General features: G+C 39.4%; 1 protein-coding gene across 3 annotated transcripts in view; it reads left to right on the top strand.

The window, feature by feature from the left end:
* The window catches only part of FERMT2 (FERM domain containing kindlin 2), a 93,708-nt gene that overhangs the window by 43,488 nt on the left and 23,411 nt on the right, over positions 1 to 26,809 (top strand). For all 3 annotated transcript variants that reach the window (XM_054447373.2, XM_054447372.2, XM_063651600.1), the window contains exons 4-6: positions 14,164 to 14,298; positions 26,037 to 26,262; positions 26,368 to 26,470. In XM_054447373.2, the coding sequence (XP_054303348.1) occupies positions 14,164 to 14,298; positions 26,037 to 26,262; positions 26,368 to 26,470 (464 nt within the window). The remainder of the gene's footprint in view (positions 1 to 14,163; positions 14,299 to 26,036; positions 26,263 to 26,367; positions 26,471 to 26,809) is intronic.

The raw sequence follows: 26,809 nt of genomic DNA, 5'->3' as shown, positions 1-26,809 counted from the left end.
ACAAGCCTGGGCAACATGGTGAAACCCCATCTCCAAAAAATACCAAAAAATTAGCTGGGCATGGTGGCATGAACCTGTAGTTCCAGCTGCTCGGGAGGTTAAGTGGGGAGGATCGCTTGAGCCTGGGAAGCAAAGATTGTAGTGAGTCGAGATTGTGTGACTGCACCCCAACTTGGGCAACAGAGGGAGACCCTGTCTCAAAAACATTTTTTTTTTATTTTGCCTTCATTTTTGAAAGATACTGCAGCTGGGAGAAGAATTTTAAATCCCCCCCCACCCCGCCCCCCTAATAATTGATGTCAGTTGTCTTCTGGTTTGCATAATTTCAGAGAAGTCTGTTATTGTTCCTCTGTATGTTTTCTGTCTGCCTTGGAAGATTTTATCTTTACCCTGCTTATCAGCAATTTGATTATGATGTATCCTGAAATAATTTTTTTAAGATTTATTCATATCTTCAAGTCCATTGATCTTTCTGCTGCTAATCTGCTGTTAATCCCATCCAGTGCCTTTTTCATTTGAGATGTATTTTTCATCACTAGAAGTTTGATTTTGGCTTCATTTTTATATAGATTTTTCATTTTTCTCTTTATTATGTGTGTTTTCCTCTAGTTTCTTAAACATGTGGAATATCTTTATATAGCTATTTCAATATTCTTTATCTATCATCTGAGTTGTTTGTGCTTCCCCGCCCCCATCCTTTACTCCTGGCTCTGTGTCATTATGCGTCATAGTGACTGGATTTTTTTGTATTGAGTAGTCTTGAATTTTTTTCTCATCACCAAATTACTTGGAATTAGTTGGATTCTTTTGCTTTGAAGCTTTATTAGGATAGACCAGAGGCAACATTAGCCTTAGCACTAGTTTAGCCTCATTACTGAGGTCATAGTCTTCTGGGGACTCTTCTCAGTACCCTGTGTAGAGGTCTTTCTGCTCTCCTTGACAGGAACATTAACTCTTTTAGCCGTCGGTTCTTTCCACAGTCTCTGGTAGCTAGACTCCAGGAAACACCTCTGCAGACCTCCAGAGCACTCTCTGTGGAGCTCCCTTCTCTCCTGTCCCCTGCCCCACACATTCTAGCCACCTTGTCATCCCTGAATGCCATCCCAGATCTCTCAACTCTGCAAGACCAGGCCCCATGCGCCCCTCCCCTGCCCATAGGCAGTAAGCTGGTGCACTCAGCTCATCCTTCTGGTCTTTCTTTTGTGCGTCTTGTTGCCTAATGTCTGAAAGTGTTTCTTTTTCTTTTCCTTTATTTCTTATTGTTTAAATAAAACAGGAGAGTAAATCAAGTTCCTGTTACCGCAGCTTACTTGAAATCCTCCATTCTTAATTTTTCCTAGATTTTCTTCTAGCCTTGCATCTTTCTTAGAAAGCCATCATATGCTCACTGAAGCATTACATATAATAACAAAACCATTTCTTTAACCAAAATTTTAAACTGAACATGCTCAAGGCTGAACTCATGGTATTCCTTTCCAAATCTCTGTGCTCCCTCTTCCCTCCTTTCTGCCCTTCCCCCAAGCAATCACCATAGTAGTAAAAGGCTCTTCCATCCCAGGTACACATACCAGAAACACGGGAGAAATCCTTAGCGTTGTCCTTTTCCTCACCTACACATCTCATCACCTCGAAATGTTCGTTTTGCCTTGAGGATATGTCTTCAGTCTTTCCATGTCTCTCCATCTCCACCCTCCACTGCTCCAGTAGTCTATTCGCCACCACCTCTTCCTGCTCCAGGAGCCTCCTAAGCAGTCTCCTTTATTCATTCTTGTTCTTTCCAATGCATTCTTTATTCAGTAAGCAGAAAGATTTTTGAAATTATTTTTTAATCAAAGCAATAAATGCTGAATTAAAGTAAAAAAGGCTTATACCATGAGACTACTTTCCTGCCCTATTTCTCCCCAGTGCCTGCTTGCATTCCCTACCACTTTCTACTCTTTTACTGTTTCTGGCTTTTATTTTCATAATTCTAAATATGTGCTTATACTGTTACTTCTTGATTTATCAATTTTAGGTATCCGTTGATGTTTTTCCACTCAACCGTTTCTTTTTTTTTTTCTTGAGATGGAGTCTCGCTCTGTCCCCCAGGCTGGAGTGCAATGGCGCAATCTTGGCTCACTTCAACCTCCGCCTCCCCGGTTCAAGCGATTCTCCTGCCTCAGCCTCCTGAGTAGCTGGGATTACAAGCGCCCGCCACCACACCCAGCTAATTTTGTATTTTTAGTGGAGATGAGGTTTCACCATGTTGGTCAGGCTGGTCTCGAACACCTGACCTCAAGTGATCCACCTGCCCTGGCCTCCCAGAGTGCTGGGGATTGCAGGCATGAGCCACCTCACCTGGCCTCAACCCTTTCTTCTTTATTATAACTATTATAATTTTTGGCTGAATCACTGTCATTGTTTACATTAACAAAGCAGACATTTTTACTTCCTGAGCCAAAATGTGTATTTTTACCTTTCCCATCTCGTATGCCGTGTTTTTTTTTTTTTTTTTCCTCCTTTTAGAGCTTGGGTCTCACCATATTTCCCAGGCTGGTTTGTTTGTTTGTTTGTTTCTTTCCTTCATTCTTTTTTTTTTTTGAAAGAGTCTTGCTCTTTCACCCAGGCTGGAGTGCAGTGGCACAATCTCGGCTCACTGCAACCTCCGCCTCCCAGGTTCAAGCGATTCTCATGCCTCAGCCTCCCGAGTAGCTGGGATTACAGGCACATGCCACCATGCCTGGCTAATTTTTGTCTTTTTGTTTGTTTTTTCTGAGACAGAGTCTTTATCTGTCACCCAGGCTGGAGCGCAATGGCGCGATCTTGGCTCACTGCAACCTCTGCCTCCCAGGTTCAAGCAATTCTCCTGTCTCAGCCTCCTGAGTAGCTGGGATTATAGGTGCGTGTCACCATGCCCAGCTAATTTTTTTATTTTTAGTGGAGGCGGGGTTTCACCATGTTGGCCAGGCTGGTCTCCAACTCCTGACCCCAGGTGATCCGCCCACCTTGACTTCCCAAAGTGCTGAGATTACAGGCGTGAGCCACCGCGCCCAGCTTACTTTTTGTATTTTTAGTAGAGATAAGGTTTCACTATGTTGGCCAGGCTGGTCTCAAACTCCTGACCGCAGGTGATCCACCCACCTCGGCCTCCCAAAGTGCTGGGATTACAGGTGCCAGGCTGGTTTCTAACTCTGGGGGCTCAAGCAATTTTCCCATCTTTGTTTCCCAAAGTGTCGTATATCTTTTTTGTCATTTGCTGCTTTTGTAACATATATCTGTTGCTGATTTGTTTACTTTCTGTTATTGTCCTTAATTTTCAACATGATCAAATACATTTTCGGATTATAGTCAATCTCCCCACTTTTCTTTTTTTCTTCCTAGACATCCTCTTGCACTCTGGGGTGGATGTTTTCTTGACCAAGGTGTACAGTCACAGCCCTGGGATTTACCTTCAGCATTATCTTCTCTCTTGTATTTGATCTTTGAGTTTTCCTCAGTGTTGATTTGCTCTCTTATTTTGGTGGAATATATTCTCCATCACGGTAGTAAGAAAAAGGTGAACAGGATGTAAATTTTTGAGATACTGTATTTGTCTTTATTCTGCCCTTTGATAGAATTGTTGGATCAAAAATTATTTTTCTCTCAGAATTTGGAAGTCATTGTTAAATTATCTTTTGGCTTCCAATGTTGCTATTAATAGTCCTGGTAGTGTTTTGTTTTGTTTTTTCTTTTTTCTTTTCTTTTATTTTCTTTTCTTAAGAGACAGGGTCTTGCTCTGTTGCCCAGGCTGGACTGCAGTGGCACAATCACAGCTCACTCTAATCTCTTAACTCCTGGGCTCAAGTAATCTTCCTGCTTCAGCTTCTCGAGTAGCTGGGACTACAGGTGTGCACCACCATGCCTGCCTAATTTTTGAATTTTTTGTAGAGATGGAGTATCACTATGTTGCCTAGACTGGTCTTGAGCTCCTGACCTCAAGCAGCCCTCCTACCTTCATCTCCCAAAGCGCTGAGATTACTGGCATGAGTCACCATGCCTGGCCTCCTAATAGTGTTCTTGATTTTTATTTTTAATCTTTTTTGTAGACTGCCTTTTCTCACTGGAAACTTTTAGGATATTTTCTTTTCCCTGCCATTTTGAAATTTTCTAACAACGTGCCCTGCCTGGTTAGGGTTTTGTTTTCATTCATTGTGCTGGAGACTTCTGACCAGGGGATATTTCTTGTATTTTTGCGGAGTTGTTTCATAATATTATTTCCTTGATAATTTCCTCCTCTTTGTTTTCTCTGTTCTCTCTGTTACTGTTAGTCAGACATTATTCTTGGATCGATCCACTTGCTTGACTTTGACTTTATATTGGATTTTTTTTTTGGTGGCTATCACATTTTAATTTTCAGTGTTTCGGGTTTTTGTTTTTTTGCTTTTTTTTTTTTTTTTTTGAGACGGAGTCTTGCTCAGCCACCCAGGCTGGAGTACAGTGGTGTGGCCTCAGCTCACTGCAGCCTCCACCTCCCGGAATCAAGTGATTCTCCTGCCTCAGCCTCCCAAGTAGCTGGGATTACAGGCACTCACAACCATGCCTGGCTCATTTTTATATTTTTAGTAGAGACGGGGTTTCACCATGTTGCCCAGGCTGGTCTCGAATTCCTGACTTTGGGTAATCCACCTGCCTCGGCCTCGCAAAATGCTGGGATTACAGGCATGAGCCACTGTGCCTGGCCAGTTTTCAGTGTTTTATATTTCTATCTGGATGTTTGTTATACAGATATTCTTAAATATATTTAAGATTTGTGGACTTTATATGTTATAATTCAACAGAATAGTGAAAATAATGGAAAGGACCCTTCCCCCTCCGTTGTTAATATCTAAAGTCTCTTAATCTCTTTTTTTTTTTTTTTTTTTTTTTGAGACAGAGTTTTGCTGTTGTTGCCCAAGCTGGAGTGCGACGGTGCGATCTCGGCTCACTGCAACCTCCATCTCCTAGGTTCAAGCAATTCTCCTGCCTCAGCCTCCCAAGTAACTGGGACTACAGGCGCACGCCATCATGCCCAGCTAATTTTTGTATTTTTAGTAGAGACAGAGTTTCACCATGTTGGCCAGGCTGATCTTGAACTCCTGACCTCAAGTGATCCACCCACCTCAGCCTCCCAAAGTGCTGGGATGACAGGTGTAAGCCACCGTGTGGCCTCTCATTGTTTTTTATATTATCCTATTTATCTCTTCTAGATGTCATTGTCTTTTTCTCAGCCTCTTCATTAAGCACGTTGTGTTTTGTTCTCTGTAGTCTGCATTGTGTCTGTTTCTCATAAATTATTTTTCTTTTTGTTTGGTCTCTGTCTTTCCTGTTAGAAGGTTTGTTAGTGTTGCATTGCTGCCATAACAAATTACCATAAATTTAGCAGCCTGAAACAACACGAATTTATCTCACAGTCACTGTAGGTTAAAGGTGTGTGCACGTGGCTCACCTGTGTCATCTATAGACTCTTAAGTGGCTGAAGTTAAGGTGTCAGCAGGGCTGCGTTCCTTCCTGGAGGCTCTGAGAATGAATTTTGCTTGGTTAGAATTTGGTTCTTTGTGATTATAAGACTAAGGTTCCCTCTGGCTTGTCTACCAAGGGTCATTCTCAGCTCCTAGAGGCTCTCCACATTGCTTGTCGCCCCCTTCCTCTAACTTCAAAGCCAGTAACAGCAAGTCAAGGTCTTCTCTCTGAATTTATCTGACCACTCCTTCTGTCTCTCATCTCTCTTCTGCTTGCCTCTTCTGTTCTGGAGGCCTCATGTGATTACATTGGGCTCACCCAGATAACCCAGGATAATCTCCCTAAAATCAGTTGATAAGTGACCTTAATTCATTTGCAAAAACTCCTCACAGCAGTACCTAGATTGGTGTTTGTGTAACCATGGGTAGGGATATTAAACCTTCAGTATTCTGCCCACCGCAGAAGCCTTTCTCAAGTGTCTAGTAATCATTGGCTGGCTGTTCCTACGTTTAATGCTGGGGCACTTTTTTTTTTTTTTTTTTTTTTTTTTTTGAGACAGAGTCTCGCTCTGTCGCCTAGGCTGGAGTGCAGTGGCGCGATCTCGGCTCACTGCAAGCTCCGCCTCCCGGGTTCAAGCCATTCTCCTGCCTCAGCCTCCTGAATAGCTGGGACTACAGGCACCCGCCACCACGCCCAGCTAATTTTTGGGTTTTTTTTGTATTTTTAGTAGAGACAGGGTTTCACCATGTTAGTCAGGATGGTCTCCATCTCCTGACCTCGTGATCCGCCCGCCTTGGTCTTCCAAAGTGCTAGGATTACAGGCGTGAGCCACTGCGCCCAGCCTGGGGCAATATCAGTACCTAATAGGAAGCTCTATATTGGATGGAGTTTAGCTCATCATCCCTCTGTAAGGTATTTAGACATATTGAGCAAGCTTTTTCAAACATCAGTATCTAAAAGATCTTTTCCCTAGGGCTATTCAGGTTCTGTTTGTAAAGGATCCTAAAGGGTGTGTGTCTGTGGAATAGGTTACCTGAGTTTAATTCAGTAATGGAACAGGAAAGGGATGTTGGGGCAGACTAAATTTTTTCAGGTAGTCTATCTGTTTTTTGTGCCTCAGTTTGATGATTAGAACAGTGAATCAGTGTGTTTCCCATTGGTACCTCTGTCTACAAACACCTTAGTTTTATATTTCTCCAGTTTACAAAGTTACTGTTCCATCTGACTTCTGCCTCCCAAAACTTTTCTGAGATTTCTTATCCGATATTTTCTTCCATTTTGGGGGCCCTTATAGGTTTATGTTTTCTTTATTTTTTATGTGATTTTGAAAAGGAGTGAAAATAAATGCACATATTCAATATACTTTTTTAACCAGAAATGCTTTATCTTCCCTGAGAACCCTTCTTTACCTCAGTTTCTCAATTCCTCACCCCCATGCTTTTTTATATGTATAGTATTTATATAGCCTGTGTAGATTAGACTAGATTCGTCTTCTGTTTGATAACATGCTAATTATAATGAACATTAAATTTCATTGCTATCGCTGGGTGTAGTGGCTCAGGCCTGCATTCCCAGTATTTTGAGAGGCTGAGGCAGGAGGATTGCCTGAGCCCAGGAAGTCAAGGCTGCAGTGAGCTGTGATCACACTAACACACTTCATTCCAGTCTGGGTGACAGTGAGCCCCTGTCTTAAAAAAAAAAAAAAAAAAAAAAGAAATTCATTGCTATATATTCTGTTATAGAGGTTCTGGAGCATTGCTTTGTGTAGTGCCTCATAAATGCTAGCTTATCCTTATTGAAATGTAAAATTGAGCATAAATTAGTATAGTATTTTGGTATGACCATTTTAAAGTTTTCATGTCTCGCAGTTCTCTGGGTATGTTTTATTTTGATATAAATCTTGTTTAATTACTTATGCTCTTCTCCAGCCCCACTCTTACACATGTAGACATCTTATACAGATTTCTAAATCTATTAATTACTTCTTGATGCAAGGCATACAGTAAATCAGTAAGTCCTAAATTCTCATGTCAATTAAATAATCAGTATCTTAATGTAGAGAGTTAGGTTTACTTTGTTATTGTTGTAATGAAATGAAAACCACTTTTTCACACTTCATATGCAGCCTTTGGCCACCCAATTCCGATATGGAACTACCTACCATTAGAAAAATAAGAAGTCATTCTTGCTACCCTTCATTCTCTCCTTTCCCTAAGCTAGTGATTATCAAGAAGCTGGAGGCTTAGGCGCAGTGGCTCACACCTGTAATCCCAGCACTTTGGGAGGCCGAGGCGGGCAGATCACTAGGTCAGGAGATCGAGACCATCCTGGCTAATACAGTGAAACCCTGTCTCTACTAAAAATACAAAAACTTAGCCAGGTGTGGTGGCAGGCACCCGTAATCCCAGCTACTCCAGAGGCTGAGGCAGGGGAATCACTTGAACCTGGGAGGCAGAGGTTGCAGTGAGCCGAGATCGCACCGCTGCACTCCAGCCTGGGCGACAGAGCAAGACTCCATCTCAAAAAAAAAAAAAAAAGCTGGAATCAGAATTGCCTACAGAACTTCTATAAAACAAGCTGCTGGAGCCCTGAGCTACTGCAAAAATCTGGGGATATGGTCCCAGCATGTATTTTTAATATTATTATTATTGATTTTACAAGCAATTCTCATGGGCCCATCTAGTTAAGAACTGCTTTATCTACTTAAGACAGACAAAAAAGCTACTTAATAATATTCTTTTACTAATGTAAATATGCATATTAATATACATTTAATACTACCTGGTTTGTGAGCCAGACAGAAAATGACCTAGGAACAAAAATACATTTGAGTCATGTAGTACAGTGACTCTCAAACCTGGGGGATATGCCAGAAACATTTGGGAGAACTTTTCAAAATGTATTGCTTGCCTTACTGTCTCCCACTAAATAGTACCTGTGGTGACTTTGTTAGAAGCATATGATATCTCAGGCATGAGATTCGTTATATAAGGATTTGTTATTTATCCTTCAATACTTTTTAGATTTTTCACCACATACTAGTACTTGATTTACTTTGGAGAAATGAATGGGTGGAGAGAGAGATTACCACCACCACCCTGCTTCCACTTAATGTTGAAGCAGTGTAGACAACTGTTTATTCAGAGGCTTGGAATTTTCTAATGCCTTTATTTTATCCCAGTATGGCCCCAATGGCATTTAAAGCTGAGGGTACGTTGTGAATTAAAAGTAGAATTCATAAACCATTAGATCTCTTCACATGTTAAATCTTACTCCTTTAAAAATAACTCTAGGAAGTAATGATGCAGTTGTATTAGATAAATCTTAGGTTCAAAGGGTATACTTGAAATCACTTATTAGTTTCTGAACCTACCTAATTATAGTAATTATTGCTAATCCATGAAACCCCAAAAATAACATTTGAGGATAAGTGGGTTAACTTTATATCTTAAATATACAAGAATGAAGAAAATATTTGATTTTTAATTGTGTAACTTTAGCTGAAAAATGCTGTAGTTTTTTTTTTTTTTAAATCAGATGTGCCTAGATGTTTTCAAGAAAGTGGCAGAATTTAAGGAGCAAGTATTTACTTGTTAACATGATTTCTGCTCTTTATTAGATATACTTACCCCAAATTTATTAATAATTAAAGAGCAGTTATATTCACCTGCTCTGTGGTCACATATTCGTTCAGGATAGTTCTTCTGTTAATTCCATTTTCAGGTTTCAGAAACCGATCAGAAAATAGCCTGTAAAATACAGAACAAAATAAAAACCTAGTTATGTCCCAGAGTGTTTCTTTTTTTTTTGGAGACGGAGTTTCACTCTCGTTACCCAGGCTGGAGTACAATGGCTCGATCTCAGCTCACTGCCACCTCCGCCTCTTGGGTTCAAGCGATTCCCCTGCCTCAGCCTCCCAAGTAGCTGGGATTACAGGCACACGCCACCATGCCCAGCTAATTTTGTATTTTGTTGTTGTTGTTGTTGTTGTTGTTGTTTGCTTTAACTGAATTTTTATTTTTTTAATTTTTTATTTTTATTTTTTATTATTATTATACTTTAGGTTTTATGGTACATGTACGCAATGTGCAGGTTAGTTACATATGTATACATGTGCCATGCTGGTGCGCTGCACCCACTAACTCGTCATCTAGCATTAGGTATATCTCCCAGTGCTATCCCTCCCCCCTCCCCTCACCCCACAACAGTCCCCGAAGTGTGATGTTCCCCTTCCTGTGTCCATGTGTTCTCATTGTTCAATTCCCACCTATGAGTGAGAATATGCGGTGTTTGGTTTTTTGTTCTTGCGATAGTTTACTGAGAATGATGATTTCCGATTTCATCCATGTCCCTAGAGACGAGGTTTCACCGTCTTGGCCGGGCTGATTTCAAACTGCTGACCACAGGTGATCCACCCGTCTCGGCCTCCCAAAGTGCTGGGATTACAGGCGTGAGCCGTCGTGCCTGACCGAGTGTTTCTAAGAGTAACGTTCAAATAACCAACAGAAAACCTGACCAAAACCCACATACTTATTAAAATAATTTATTTGGACTTCTTATTTAAACATGGACAATGTTTATGTAAAAATTTTTTTTAAAAAAAGAAGTCCAGTGTGGTTTGCAGTAATTGCTACCATGTAAATTTTTACATGCAAATGAACTTTGATTTGAAGAAATCTTACAGAAAAATGAGAAAAGGAAGAAAATATATATAAATTATTAAAAACACATGAGAAGATGTATGTTACTAATCAAAGACATAAAACAAGAACATATATCCATCTTGTTCCATCTTTGCCTTAAAATTATTATAACCTTTAGTCCAGTAATTCTACTCCAGTGAATTCTGAAATAAAATATGGAAAAAGATGGACATAGATGTTTGTAGAATTATTAAATATTATTTATAATGGGCCCAGTATTAGAAGAGTGATTAAATTATGATTTATTTACATAGAATATGCAGTTGTTAAAATGATTTACTAGTCATATTTCATCTTTTATGAACACATTTTATTTTTTGCCCTGTCTTATGGTACTGAAATAACACATTTTAAATGATTCAGTTATTTATATTTTTTGGTGGGGGTAACTTCCAAATTTCTGCCATGGTGTGTGTGTGTTTGTGTGTTTTATTTGTTTTGGAGATGGTCTTGCTCTGTCACCCAGGCTGGAGAGCAGTGGCCCAGTCACAGCTCACTGCAGCCTCCAGGCTCAGGCAGTCTTCCCACCTCAGCCTCCTGAGTAGCTGGGACTCTAGGTGTGCACCACTATGCCTGGCTAATTAAAAAAAAAAAAAATTGTTTGTAGAGAAAAGGTCTTCCTAGGTTGCCCAGGCTGGTCTTGAACTCCTGAGCTCAAACAGTTCTCCCACTTTGGCCTCCAAAAGTGCTGGGATTACAGGCGTGAGCCACTGTGCCAGGTCTCTGTTGTTAGCTGGTTTATAATTAGAGGAAAAACATTAAGACACAAATACTTACAAAGCATTTGTTATGTATCATTTAATTTATACAACTACCTCCTGAGGCACTATTCTCATTTTAGATGAGGAAACTCAGACACTGACAGGCTGAGTAGCTTGCCCAGAGTCACACAGCTAATAAATAGTGGAACTAGTATTTGAATCTAGGTAGTTTGGCTGTGTGCTTCCACCTTAAATTGTGCCTCATCAACTCTGTAGCAACATGGTAGGATCCTGGTTTCAGGTCCCCTACAAACAAAAAGCTTTCTGAATTTATATTGGGTTGAATCTAGTGGATGTCCTGGGCTCCTACAGCTGTAAACTGCCACATGTAAAATTTTGATCCAGTCATTAGCAATCTATAGCTTTACAAGTTTTGTAGTGATATGAATTGTGTTGTCTGTTCTCTTCATACTCTGACATATAGTGTAGTGCTACCTGACATTGTGATATACAGTCATGTGCTGCATAACAATATTTTGGTCAACGATGAACCACATATCCAGTGACAGTTCCTTAAGATTATAATGGAGTTGAAAATTTTCTGTCTCCTTGTGATGATGTAGCTTTTGTAACATCATAGTGCAATTACTTTATTTTTTAAATAAATTTTTAAAATAAGTGCAGTGGCTCACGCCTATAATCCCATCACTTTGGGAGGCCATGGAGTTTGGAGACCAGCCTGGGCATCATGACAAGACCCCATCTCTACAAAAAATAAAATGAAATTGCCTAAGGACACATTTCTCAGAACACGTCCCCATTAAGTGACGCATGACTGTAGACCTATTGCTTCTCCTTTCTGCGGCTTTTCTTTTTTATTGTTAATTTTTGGGTTCTTCATCATTTCACACTGTTTTTTAATTGACTTTATTGTAGTATAATAGATACACAACAAACTGTATCCGTTTAAAGTGTGAAATTTGAGTTGTGACAGATATTTATACCTCTGAAACCACCACAATCAAGATTCAGAATATTTCTGTCTCCTGTCAAACTTCAGCTACCAGTAAATTGATCTGCTTTCTGTCACTATGGATTTGTTGGCATTTTCTGGAATTTTGTGAATGGAATCACATATACTCTTTTCTAATTTGCCTTCCACTTAATATAATAAATTTGAGAGTCATTCATTTTATTGCATGTGTCAATAGTTTGTTTCTTTTTACTGATTGGTGAGTTGTGTTCCATTGTCTAAGTAGTATACCATTGGTTTGCAAATATCACATTTTTGTTTATCCATCTGGGTTATTTTCAGTTTTGGCTTTTATAAATCAAGTTATTACAAATGTGCTTTTCATCTTCTTGGGTAAATAACTAGGCGTAGAATGTCTTGAGTTGTGTGGTACATGCATGTTTATACAGAATTGCTGAGCTGTTATCAAAAAGTTGTCTCATTTAATAGTCCTACCAGCTGCTTATGAGAATTCAAGTTCCTCTTCACATCCTCACTGACACTGAGTAGTAATGTCTTTTTAATGCTGGCCTCTCTGATGTATGGATACTGCTATCTCATTGTGGTTTTAATTTGTGTTTCCCTGATGACTGATAATGTCAAGTATCTTTTCATGTGCTGCTTGGTCATATTTCTTTGATGAAGTGATTGTCCAGATCTTTAGTTCATTTGTCTTCTTGAGTTGTTTGGGCTCTTTATATATTCAGAATGCAAGACTTTTGTCAGATATGTGTGCTGCAAATATGTTGTCCCACTATATGCTTGCCTTTTTGTTTTCTCAACAGTGTCTTTTAAAGAGTAGGTAGGTTGGTTTTGTTTTTTTTTTTTTTTAAATAAAGGACAATTTTTTGTGGTTCCTTTTTTTGTGCATCCTATCTAAGAAATCTTTGTCGTCTTACGCTTTCTTCTAGTTTCATTATTTTGGCTGTTACATTTAGATCAGTGGTCATTTAGAATTAATTTTTGCTATCTTTATAAGGGTTAATGGTCTTTAAAAAATATATATATGAATCATTGTTCAGCACTTTGTTGAAAAGATTTTTCTTTCTCCTTGAATTGCCTTGGTAACTTTGTCAAAAAATTCTGATCACCCATATGTAGGTCTGTTTTGGGGGCCCTCTTCTGTTTCATTCATCGTACGTCTTATCATTTAGCCAGTAAGTTCAGTGGCTTGATTGATACAGCTTTATGATGTCTTAAAATCAGTTAGTGTAAGTCGTCCAATTTTGTTCTTTTTAAGAATGTCTGACTATTCTAGGATTGTTCTCATTTTCATATAAATTTTACAATCTATCAACTTCTACAGAAAAGCAAATTGGAATTTTGACTGGCATCTCATTAAATCTTTAGCTTAATTTGAGGAGAATTGACTTCTTAACAAAATTGAGTCTTGGAATTTGTGAACATATATTACGTGTGTGTGTGTGTGTGTGTGTTGGGTCATTTTTAATTTCTTTTGTTATTTTCATTTAACCATTTTCCTTGTTATTAGACTCCTCAAATGAAAATAGATCAGAAACTTGTAGCCATTTGATACAGGGCAGAATATTTGAATCAAGTAAAATTTGAGATTTGGGGCCGGGCATGGTGGCTCACGCCTGTAATCCCAGCACTTGAGAGGCCAAGGCGGGCGGATCACCTGAGGTCAGGAGTTGGAGACCAGCCTGATCAACATGGAGAAACCCTGTCTCTACTAAAAATACAAAATTAGCCAGGCATGGTGGCACATGCCTGTAATCCCAGCTGTTCAGGAGGCTGAGGCAGGAGATTCACTTGAACCTGGGAGGTGGAGGTTGCGGTGAGCCGAGATTGCTCCACTGCACTCCAGCCTGGGTAAAAAGAGTGAAACTCCGTCTCAAAAAAAAAGAAAACAAAAAAAAAACCAGGGATTTGGTAATGATTTAAAAGTATCATTACATTTACTTCATTTATCATGTGTACCTTATGACATACAGAATGAGTGAAGGACATATAATATAAACTCAATTTTTCTTCCAGTTTTAGTTAAAAAATAAATATATAAATAAGGGCTTCTAATATTTTCTTTCCGTACCCTAGTAGATTGTTATTTCCACTTTGAGGTCATTACATTTATTATATAGTTACGAATTAAGAATGCTTTGGGTAGTTTAAGTGTCATAATCAGTGTTTTGCATGACATCAATGTCTGACACAAGTCAGACATACAGAAGGAAGTTACAAATTCTTATCTTGAAACAATAGATAGTTACTAAGTGTAAAATGTTTAAATTTTCCTTTGTTCTAGTAAAACAATCTATTTTATTAACAGATATCAGACACCCCGAAGAACTTTCTCTCTTAAAGAAACCCAGAGATCCAACAAAGAAAAAAAAGAAGAAGCTAGATGACCAGTCTGAAGATGAGGCACTTGAATTAGAGGGGCCTCTTATCACTCCTGGATCAGGTAAGACTTTTACCAAGCAATGGACTCAAAGTAAGAACTGTGGACTGTGTACCTTTGTCTTTCTGGTGGTGGGTAAATGGATCATGTAGGTCAGGAAGAGTGGTCAAGTTAAAAAAACAAAAACTTCAATTAGCCAGGCATGGTGGCACACACCTGTAGTCCCAGCTACTTGGGAGGCTGAGGCAGAAGAATCACTTGAACCCGGGAGGCAGAGTTGCAGTGAGCCAAGATCGTGCCACTGCATTCCAGCCTGGGCGACAGAGTGAGACTCCGTCTCAAAAAAAACAAAAACTCTCCTTCAGCATTTTTCTCTGTCCTGAAATCACTATCCAGTGTCAGTTTCTCTCATGTGCAAATCATCATGTCAGGTGTTAATAGTTGAATCAATAAAGAGGAAGCCCAGTTCTCTTGTTCAGAGAGTCAAAAAGAAATAGTATCATAATTGGACTCAGGCAGAAATTGGAAATTTTTTTAGTATTTAGGTCATGAAAACCACCACTATTTAGTTAATGCATTGTTCCTTAAAACCTTACTTAGGCCAGGCGCGGTGGCTCATGCCTGTAATCCCAGCACTTTGGGAAGCCAAGGCAGGTGGGGATCACGAGGTCGGAGAGCGAGACCATCCTGGCTAACACAGTGAAACCCTGTCTCTACTAAAAGTACCAAAAATAATTAGCCAGGCGTGGTGGCACGTGCCTGTAGTCCCATCTACTCGGGAGGGTGAGGCAAGAGAATCACCTGAACCCGAGAGGTGGGGGTTGCAGTGAGCTGAGATCGTGCCACCGCACTCCAACTTGGGCAAGAAGAGCAAAACTCCATCTCAAAAAACAAAAACAAAAAACAAAAAACAAAACAGCACCAGGCCGGGCACTGTGGCTCACACCTGTAATCCCAGCACTTTGGGAGGCCAAGGCAGGCAGATCACCTGAGGTCAGGTATTTGAGACCAGCCTAGCCAACATGGTGAAACCCCGTCTTGACTGAAAATACAAACATTAGCTGGGCATGGTGACGGGCACCTGTAATCTCAGCTACTTGGGAGGCTGAGGCAGGAGAATTGCTTGAACTCAGGAGGCGGAGGTTGCAGTGAGCCAACCTGGGTGACAACTCCGTCTCAAAAAAAAAAAAAAAAAAGCAAACAACAACAACAAAAAAACACAACAGCCTTCTCTCTGCTTTGCATATTCTGGTTTCCTGGCCTTCCTACCTTTTTTCCTTAAAGGTTTTGCCCCTTTGAGGAGCTTTCTTAGATTCCCTTTCATTACTTTTCCAATCTGAATTAGGCATCCTTCTGTCATAAGTCAGCAGACTTTTCTGTGTTTGGTATTGTTATACTGTGCGTTCTTCCTTGTTAATGTGAGCTCACTGCATGAAGGGGCTGTGTCACCTTTTTGTCACCAGAACCTAACTCAGCATATGGCATTCAGCAGGCATGCAGGTGATGTCTGTTGGGAAGCTAAGTGGCTAATTAATTAGGTTATATTGTTCTTTAATCATGGGCATACACCTGGACTGAACATTGCAGTTTCCCACATTTCCATCAGCCACAAATTTATAAATCCATTACTTAGGATGGGTCCCTTCAGCAAATATCTAAATTAATCTTACTAATTTAGTTCATTCTGTTTTTTTAAAATCTGAGATGATGACGGTACTAATAATGAAAACAACACTTACAGAGCACTTACTGTGCAGTGCCCACCACTATTTCATGCACTTTACCAATGGAAACCCATGTAATTCTCACTACAGCTCTTTGCAGTAGATTCTGTTAATACCCACATTTTGAGGATAAGAAATTATGGCACAGTAAAAAGTCTTCTAAGGTCACAAGCCTTGTAACTTTTCTGTATTTATGTACTGATTGCATTTTGAAAGATACAAAGAAATAAGACAATCCTTACTCTTAAGTAGTTTATAGGTTAGTGGAAAAACAGTTACTATACTTAAGGAGGTAATATATAAATGTTAAATTACTTTTATGGAAGATAATGTTTTTGAAATTCAGAAAACAATTCCAAACAAAGTTTGTGAATTCAGCTTTTAAGTTCCAGTGGCTAGGTTTTTGATGGGAAAAGGCAGTCCAAGCAGAAAGAATGATACTAACAAAGAACATCCTTGCAAAAATACAAGATGTGAATAAATGAGTTGAGCCAGTTTATGGGGGAATAGACCTCCGAGCTCCTTCAGGATAACATTGGAACATATTTAACAATAGACGATAGAATTTAGACTAGGGCATTGTAGAACCATTGGTTTCTGAATATTTTACAAAATTATCAAATCATTGTTGTAGAAAGAGTATCAAATTTACTTCCAGTCGGTAATTTGTACAGGAGGGAATGTGGGGACGGGTTGCCGATACTAGTGGAAGCCTGTAGGTTGGGAAGAGGGAAAGGAGAATAAAAGGGGCCAGGCGCAGGTGGCTCACGCCTATAATCCCAGCACTTTTGGGAGGCTGAGGTGGGTGGATCATCTGAGGTCAGGAGTTCGAGACCCGCCTGGCCAACATGGTGAAACCCCATTTCTACTAAAAATACAAAATTAGCCAGGTGTGGTGGCGGGTACCTGTAATCCCAGCTACTCTGGAGGCTGAGGAAGGAGAATCGCTTGAACCTGGGAGGCGGAGGTTGCAGTGAGCCGAGATTGCGCCACTGCACTCCAGCCTAGGTGACAGAGCAAGACTCTGTCTCAAAAAAAAAAGAGGATAAAAGATTATGTCTATGTAATATTGTGACATAGTAACAAATATGTGTAGTCATGTGCTGCATAGTGATGTTTTGGTCAATAACAGATCACATGTGTGACGGTAGTCCCATAAGATTAAAATACTGTCTTTTCTTTTCTTTTCTTTTTTTTTTTTTCGCTCTGTCGCCCAGGCCGGAGTGCAATGGCGATCTCGGCTCGGCTCACTGCAACCTCCACCTCCTGGGTTCAAGCGATTCTCCTGCCTCAGCCTCCTGAGTAGCTGGGATTACAGGTGTGCATCACCACACCCCGCTAATTTTTTGTATTTTTGGTAGAGATGGGGTTTCACCATGTTGGTCAGGCTGGTCTCGAACTCCTCACCTCTTGACCTCGTGATCGATCTACCCGCCTCGGCCTCCCAAAGTGCTGGGATTACAAGTGTGAGCCACCGCGCCCGGCCTTTTTTATTTTTATTTATTTATTTATTTTATTTTGAGACACAGTCTCACTCTGTCACCCAGGCTGGAGTGCAGTGGAGCAATCTCAGCTCTCTGCAGCCAAGATACAGGCAATTCTCCTGCCTCGGCCTCCTGAGTAGCTGAGACTATAGGCGCACACCACCACACTCAGCTAATTTTTGTATTTTTAGTAGAAATGGGGTTTCACCATGTTGGCCAGATTGGTCTTGAACTCCTGGCCTCAAGTGATCCACCCGCCTTGGCCTCCCAAAGTGTTGGGATTACAGGCGTGAGCCACCGCACCTGGCCCTGTATTTTCACTCTACCTTTTCTATGTTTAGAGATGTTTAGATACACAGATACAGATACTTACCATTGTTTTACAGTTGCCTGCAGCATTCAGTACAGTAACATGCTGTACAGGTTTGTAGCCTGGGAGCAATAGACTATACCATCCATATAGCCTAGGTGTGTAGTAGGCTATACCATCTAGGCCTGTATGAGTACACTCTATGATGTTCATACAACAGTGAAATCCCTTAATGATGCATTTCTCTGAACTTATCCCTATTGTTAGTAGGTGCATGACTGTACTAACTTGCACCTTTGTCACTGCATCATTGGGCTGTTCCTGTGCTACCCAATTTTTTGCCAGCTTGTGCCCAAGAAGAGCATCCTCACCAATTCTTACCCTCCCCAATCTTGGGCTCCCTTGTTCTTTTTCACCCAGTTCCCTTTTCACCCAGACTGCAGCTGCTTTTATTTCTGGTCTGTGTACCATTCCTCAGTTCTTTCCTTTCAGAGGCTTGACCTTTGGACAGCTTTGAATGTCCTAAGGGACATTTGTGGCCTCTTTATTTGTAAGAGATCCTTTTCAGAAAGAAAACTAATGTTTTTATTAAAACGTTGCTATTACTGACAACCACATTTATTGAGCAACTTCTTGTCCAAAACACTACATGTAATATATTTAATCCACACGGTTAAATATATTAATTAATTGAGCAATTCTGAAAAATTGGTAGCATGAGAAGAGAAACCCAGAGTGGCTAAATCACTTGTCTGGGAGCTAATCCCTGGTAACTGGTAGAGCTGAGCTTTAAGCCCAGGCTCATCCCGCTTCCAAGCTAGAGCTTTCACCATTGCACTGTGCACACACCCGTCTCCTTCTCCCTTCTGTCCCTCACGAGTACACACAGACCCATAATTTTAGCAAATATGTCAGTGGCCAGATATGCCACAACCTAGCTTTTACTTAATTTTTGTAGCCTTGTTTACCTTAAAGAAAAAAAAATTAGTTAAAATTTAAATTATCTAACAAATCCTTATACTGTACTCTACGTGAGTAGTGGCAATCAGAATCATCCCATTCAATATTAGAAGCGATAACGCTGAATGTTTCTATAAGTCTTAGAGAGTTAGAATTTGGGAAGCTGAGGAGGTTTTGTTGCCTGGAAACCGTAGGTGAAGACCAGTATGCATAGAAATTCTTGAGAGTATGCTGGTCTGGGAAGCAGGAAATCTTAAAATTTTTACATCATACGGAAATGGCTAGAAGCAAACCCTGTGAGTATGAAAACTAAAATTATCAGCTTAGATCTTACAAAACAGAAAGACAAGAAGCTACTGGTAGAATTGGAAGCATTGGATAATTTTGTAATAGTTCCAGAACTTACTAATTTTTGCTTCTCTTCCCTTCAGCTTGGTGATAATGACAAAATGTAGGAAAGCTTGTTAGTATATAACTTAAGCTAATGAATAATCATGATTGAGTTAGCATCAGTCTTTTCACTGAATTCTTAAGCTGGGCTGCCTTGATTAAGACATAGTAATTTAGATTGAGCAACCCACTAATACTTTTCCTTTTATAAGTCACATCTAATATGAATACTAATCCATATTTTAAAAATACTTCTGTTTGGTAGGAAAGTGGGTTGCAAACCAAAATCACAAATAAGCCTTATGGTTTGTTTTTTTCCTCTTGGTTGTCTCTGATTTTTAATGGTTGGAGAGTAGGGTATATTGTTGATATAAACAGAATAAATATATGAATTTATATTCTAGGAGAAAATTTAGCCACTTAGAAATAAACGTGTATCATGTCAGGTTTTTCCTCCTCCGTGGTCAACAATTCCGTACATAGTAAATAAGTTAGAAGTATTATTGAATACATAATCTTTCACTTGACTGCCACAAAATACCAGGAGTTTTGGTGATGTCTTCATTTCACTTCTGAGGAAATAACTCCACAAGGGTTAAGTAATTTTCCCAAGGTCACAAAGCTAATAAGGAGTAGAGCTAGAATTCACATTTAGGCTCCAATGCTCATGCTTCTAACCATTAAGTAACCAATTCTTCTTTTTTTTTTTTTTTTTTTTTTTTAAGAGACAGGGTCTCCCTATGTTGCCCAGGCTGGTCATCAACTCCTGGCCTCGAGTAATCCTTTCACCTCAGCCTCCCAAAGTGCGTGCTAGATTATGGGCATGAGCTACCATGCCTGGCTGTAATGTTTATTTTATGAATTATAATAGGAATGTTTGCTAAATTTTTTCTTTCTTTTTTTTAGTGACAGGGTCTTGCTATGTTACCCAGGCTGGTCTCAGACTTCTGGGCTCAAGTGATCCTCCTCCCTCCGCCTCCCAGGTAGCTGGGACTACAGGCAGATGCCAGCATGGCTAGCTAATTTTTGTATTTTCTGTAGAGATGAGGTTTTGCCATGTTTCCCAGGCTGGTCTCAAGCAATCCTCCTGCCTTGGTCTCCCAAAAGTGCTGGGATAGCTACTTGGGAGGCTGAGGCAGGAGAACCCCTTGAACCCGGGAGGCAGGGAGGTTGCAGTGAGCCAAGATCGCACCATTGCACTCCAGCCTGGGTGACAGAGCGAGACTCCATCTCAAAAAAAAAAAAAAGTGCTGGGATTACAGGTGTGAACCACTGCACCTAGCCTCAAAACATTGTTTAAAACTATTCTTTAAGTACAAAAGTATCACATGCTTATAGTAAATATTCAAATATTACAGAATTACATATTCATTTTTGTCCTAACAAAAGTGGGACTGTGTTATACACACATTGTGTTTTCTTACTTGATGATACATGCTGATGGACCTCATATTTTTTTATTACAAAATTTATACATTAATACAGTCTCTTTATCATAAACTCAAGTAATATAAAAAAATGTATTAAGGTGAGTTCCTTTTAAACTTATTCCCTGGCTGCTAGTCCTCAAGAGGGAGCCATTTCTTGATTACTACGTATAACAAGGTTGTAAGTTTGGAGTTCAATTTGACAGTACCCTTTCTGTGTGTTTATATGCACATGTGGGTATAAAATTTGCATATCTAGTCTTATTTTAATACATAAATGAGATACTAGTATATTATTTTATGCTCTGCAATTTGATTTTTGGTGATCAGTGTTTTGGTGATTTGTGTCAAAGCAGAGAAGTCTCCCTAGTTCTTATAAAATGACATCAGAGTTTTACCTATAGAAAAACTGTATTTACCTGTTTTTCTACCTAGGTGGTATCTAATTTTTCTGTCACATATATCCCAGAGCTGGGCGTTGTAGTGTGCACCTGTAGTCCTAGCTACTTGGGAGGCTGAGACAGGAGGATCTCCTGAGCCCAGGAGTTCAACCTGGGTGCTCACACTGCTGCAGTCCAGCCTGGGCAACAGAGACCCTGTCTCTAAAAAAATACATGTATGTGTAGATACATCTATATCTATACACTATATCACACACACTGTGTCTCTCTCTCTCTCTCTGCCCCCAGAAAGTTTCTGTGGTTTATACTTCCATCAGCAGTACGTGAAAATGCCCCATTTCCTACATTCTGCTCAATATTGAATGTTGTAAATCTGTATTTTTGCCAGTTTGACAATAAGTAGTATCTCAGTTATTTTGCGTTTCCCTGATAAATACTAAGATAGTTGAATAATTTATATGTTTATTAGCCATTTCTATCTATTAATTTTCAAATGATAGATTTTTTTATTTTATTTATATTTTTGCTTTTGGTGATATTAGAATTTTAATGTGTTACTTCCCTTTATATACTGGCATTTTGTGGCCTTTTTTTTTTTAAACCATATTGTTTTACATTTTTATGTGGTCTTATATCTGTTAGCGATTTACTTTGTAGTTCTAGGTTTACTCTTGCTTGGGAAAATTTTCTCCAAAAATATAAAAATAATACCATAAAAATCCTTTTAATAAAATATGGTATAAGATATGTATTTTGTTGAAAATTTTGTAAAATGTATTACTTTAGTACTCTTTTTAAAAAATACACAGTTTATAATAAGTTAGGTAAATTTTACTGTGTTAAAATATAGCAATATTTAGGAGTTGTTTGATTATATCGGGTTTTAAATATCTACAGTAGGTGGACTCAGACTGTAGTGCTTTTTGAACTCTTTATTTCTCCTCCTAAAAGTTTTTAAGTTATCTTTCCATGTTGTTTAGTAAGCTCATATTTTGTTGCCAAATCTGCTACTTTATCTTACTCTTTACTAGTTTTCTGCCTCAGATGTATTTTAAACCAGACATTCAAGAAAACAACTTAGTTGGGATTGTCTCTGAACCACGACGAAGGAATTTAAAATACCCATACCCTCTGACCCAGCAGTGCTGCTAGAATTGAGAAATAACTACAAAAATGTTTATTGAAGCATTGGTTTGCAATAATGACATTAGTAACAGATTTTTTTTTTTTTTTTTTTTTTTTTTTTTGTTTGAGACTAAGTCTCGCCCTGTTACCCAGGCTGGAGTGTAGTGGTATGATCTCGGCTCACTGCAACCTCTGCCTTCTGAGTTCAAGCAATTCTCCTGCCTCAGCCTCCTGAGTAGCTGGAACTACAGGGGCATGCCACCATGCCTGGCTAATTTTTGTATTTTTAGTAGAGACGGGGTTTCACCATGTTGGCTACGCTGATCTCGAACTCCTAACCTCAGGTGATCCACCTGCCTTGGCCTCCCAAAGTGCGGGCATTACAGGCGTGAGCCACCGCACCTGGCCAGAATTTTATTTTTTTTGTTTTTATTTTTCGAAACAGAGTCTCATTCTGTCACCCATGCTGGAGTGCAGTGGCACAATCTCTGCTGACTACAACTTCCACTTCCTGGGTTCAAGCGATTCTCCTGTCTCAGCCTCCCAAGTAGCTGGGACTATAGGCATGCACCACCACACCCAGCTTATTTTTTATATTTTCAGTAGAGACAGAGTTTCACCATGTTGGCCAGGCTGGTCTTGAACTCCTGACCTCAGGTGATCTGCCCGCCTCGGCCTCCCACAGTGCTGGGATTACAGGCATGAGCCACCCTACAGTAACAGAATTTTAAAAAATAGGTGCACACCAATTGGGAATGGCTTACATAAGTTATAGTACATGGAGGCAGTGTGTAGCCCTATAGCCAGACGGGCTGGGGTTTTTTTGTTTGTTGTTTTTGAGATGGAGTTTCACTCTTGTCACCCAGGCTGGAGTGCAATTGTGCAATCTCTCACTGCAACCTCCGCCTCCCAGGTTCAAGTGATTCTCCTGCCTCAGCCTCCCAAGTAGCTGGGATTACAGGCATGCTGCCCCCATGCCCGGCTAATTTTTTGTATTTTTAGTAGAGGCGGGGGTTTCACCATGTTGGCCAGGCTGGTCTCGAACTCCTGACCTCAGGCAGTCCGCCCACCTTGGCTTCCCAAAGTGCTGGGATTACAGGCTTGAGCCACCGTGCCTGCCCAGACTGGCCGATTTATAGCTTGGCTGCAGCTTACTTGCTCTTGACCTTGGACAAGTTATTTAACCTTGCTTTGCCTCAGTTTCCTCCTCTGAAGTGAGAATAATAGAGTTGTTGTGAACGCTAAGTGAGTTATTATCACATAGTGCCTACAGAACAAATAAGAACAATGAAGTGATTAAGTATGAATTGAAGAAGATACAAACTATAGGAAGTTGAAAGGGAGATTTGGGTGGGTGGCTGATTCTATTAAATGTGTGATTGTATTTGTTCATTCTCGAATTCCTATAAGGAAATACCTGAGACTTGGTAACTTAGGAGAAAAGAGGTTTAATTGGCTCACAGTTCTGCAGGCTGTCCAGGAAGCATGGTGGCATCAGTTCCTGGGGAGGCCTCAGGAAACTTACAATTACAGCGGAAGGCGGAGGAGGAGCCAGTACTACACGTGGCTGGAGCAGGAGGTAGGGGTGGGAGCGGGGAGGTGTCACGCACTTTTAAACAACCAGATCTCATGAGAAGTCACTCACTATACAGTACCAAGGAGGGATGGTGCAAAACCATTATGAGAACTCCAACCCTGTGATTCAGTCACCTCCCACCAGGCCCCTCCTCCAACATTGGGGATTACAATTAGACATGCGATTTGGGCAGGGACAGTGATCCAAACCATATCAGTGATTTAGGGAAGTATCTTTTCTATATTAGAAACTTTATAAAGCAAATTGTCCATTCTAGCTTGATTCAGTTTTGGATAGGAATTATTATCTCACCAGGTGCATATTTTCAGTATTCTGACATTCTTCGTAGCAGATTATTTAATAGATCTTTGAAAGAAACAAGACTTTGCCTAGAAGTTAATGTTTTTTCACACTTTATCTACATGCACACTCTGTAGCAGAAATACCCTTTGCCCAACTGAGTTGGAGTAATGTGTTCAGCCCGTTTAATAAATGTGGGGTGCCCAATTAGTCCTTTCAAAAGGTGTCACACAATTTTAAGTTTGAAAAATACCTGTCTAGTTTAAGGATCTAGCTTTTAAAGCCCCAAGACTAATGATCCCAGTGTTCTTTAAATGCTGATAAAGAGTTCACAACTTTGCTCTGTGTTTTAGGATTAACAGTGTTCGGATTTTAGAGGGTTTTTTTTTCGTTTGTTTTTTTGAGATGGAGTCTTGCTTTGTTGCCTAGACTGGAGTGCATTGGCCCAATCTTGGCTCACTGCAGCCTTCGCCTCCTGAATAGCGTGCACCACCACTCCTGGCTAATTTTTGTATTTTTAGTAGAGACAGGCTTTCACCATGTTGGCCAGGCTGGTCTCAAATTTCTGACCTCAAGTGATTCACCCGCCTCAGCCTCCCAAAGTGCTGAGATTACAGGCGTGAGCCACCACACCTGGCCTAGATTTTACAAGTTTTTTTAATACTAACATTGGAAGAACACATGTCAGGGACATCAAATCAAATATCCTGTGTCCAGCAAGAGATTACATATTTTCAGTAAAAACTTTTTTTTTTTAACTTTGCCTTTGCTTCCTAGACTAGGTCATGACAGCTACAAAAATCTCTAGCGTTAGCGCCACTTTTTCACAGGCGGTGTTTCTATCATTGCATGGGGAGAAGAGTTAAAAATAGTAGGAAAGGAGATGGATTCCTAAGCTTAACCCTAAATTTAGGCAATGGAAAAGCCATTTTCTTTACGTTAACAATGTTATACCCATTACACATTTTCTTTTGAAAAATTGTGACTACAGGACAAAATATAATTCAACAGAGCTAGGACTTGGGGGAGCTGCTTGTACTTAATGTCATTCTGAACATTTTTAAATGCCTTAAATTCATCTCCTTAATTTTTGTAGTTTAAATAAAGGAGCACATACCGTCTGTTGACTAATGTAACAAATTCTTATTTATGTAGCCTCTACTATATGTCTAGCCCTAATACTAAGAAATCAGAAGATAAATAAGACAATATCCCTTCCTTTTGGGATTTGACTATTAAATATATCTCTGTTTCTGTTTAGACTCTTTCTAGGGCAAACTTTTATCTATGCTTTTGCACTAATACTTTATTTGTTGTACCCCAGAACTTAAAAATTAAAAAAACTTTATTTGTAAATTTGTTGAAACCTGTTTATTCACTGAGAAGACATTACTATAAAATTATTCTTAATCTATATGAATTAATTCAGTTCTGTTGTGTTACCTTCAAATTATATGGATTTCAAATGGTGGTAAAAGTTGTAGACATATTTGTCACTATATACTTGACTAGAGCACAACTTCATTCTTTTAAATTGAACAGAAAAAAACCCTGTTTTACTTAGGTTGTAGCTTCTAAGGTTCTTTACTCAAATCCACTTGAAATGTGTACTTCAGTTTATGATTCACAATTAGGGAAAATCTGTTTTTTCTTTTTCTCATTTTCTTTTCATTCTTTTGTTTCTGTCCTCTGTTGTTGCCTTTCCTTTACCTTCTGAATTCCTTTCTTTCCTTTCCTATAGGCACTGATGTTCTTTACATTGGCCCTCTGAAAGGTGAGCCTTGCCACAATTTAAAGACAAAAAGTGTTGGTCTGTCTGCTTCAGCTATATCCTTATTTTCTAATTCTCTTGAACTGATTTTTTTTTCCCCAGAATTTCTGCCAACTTAATTATATTCTTAAGGCTTTGTTATTACGTGTTTTAATGTTATACAAGGAGAATTAATTACACATGTTCTCATAACAGGTAAAATAATATACTAAGCTTTTCTTTCAGAATAAAACTTTTGTTTCACAATATGCTTTATATCATAGTATGTGTTATTATTGAAAAACAAGATGCTGTACTGCATACTTAATACCTGTTTTTCATGTTACTTATTAGGAAGTATATATTCAAGCCCAGGACTATATAGTAAAACAATGACCCCCACTTATGATGCTCATGATGGAAGCCCCTTGTCACCAACTTCTGCTTGGTTTGGTGACAGTGCTTTGTCAGAAGGCAATCCTGGTATACTTGCTGTCAGTCAACCAATCACGTCACCAGAAATCTTGGCAAAAATGTTCAAGCCTCAGGCTCTTCTTGATAAAGCAAAAATCAACCAAGGGTAAGTTTTAAGATATAGATAAAATTGAATTTCTTCATCCAGCTAGAGGTAGAAATATTGTCTTCATTCTGTGTTGTTTTGTTCTACTGTTCTTAATTTGTCCAGATGGCTTGATTCCTCAAGATCTCTCATGGAACAAGATGTGAAGGAAAATGAGGCCTTGCTGCTCCGATTCAAGTATTACAGCTTTTTTGATTTGAATCCAAAGGTACCGAGGGTTTAAAGGGATCTTTTTCTTTTTCCCCCATTTATTTGTTTTGTTCACATGGATGTTTGTTTTTGGAAGTCGGTGGACTAGGAATTATTTGTATATAGGAAATCTTGAATAATTATTAAAAACCCAAACTTTTAGGCAAAGGTATTTTTATTTTAAATATGTCTATTTTAGTAGGTTGGAAGCATAACTAAACCTTTTTATTGTTGTTATTAAGATAATGAAACTTTTGGCTGATTTGGTTTTATCTTTTTTTATCTCTAAGCTCTTAGAGTGTCATGATTTGTATTTTAAAGGTACTCTTTTGGTACTATAGAACTGGCAAAGTTTAGG

Source organism: Pongo pygmaeus, chromosome 15, assembly GCF_028885625.2.
Source record: "Pongo pygmaeus isolate AG05252 chromosome 15, NHGRI_mPonPyg2-v2.0_pri, whole genome shotgun sequence".
Taxonomy (NCBI): domain Eukaryota; kingdom Metazoa; phylum Chordata; class Mammalia; order Primates; family Hominidae; genus Pongo; species Pongo pygmaeus.
The sequence above is the reverse complement of the archived record's forward strand: the minus strand, read 5'-3'. Positions and strand labels throughout refer to the sequence as shown.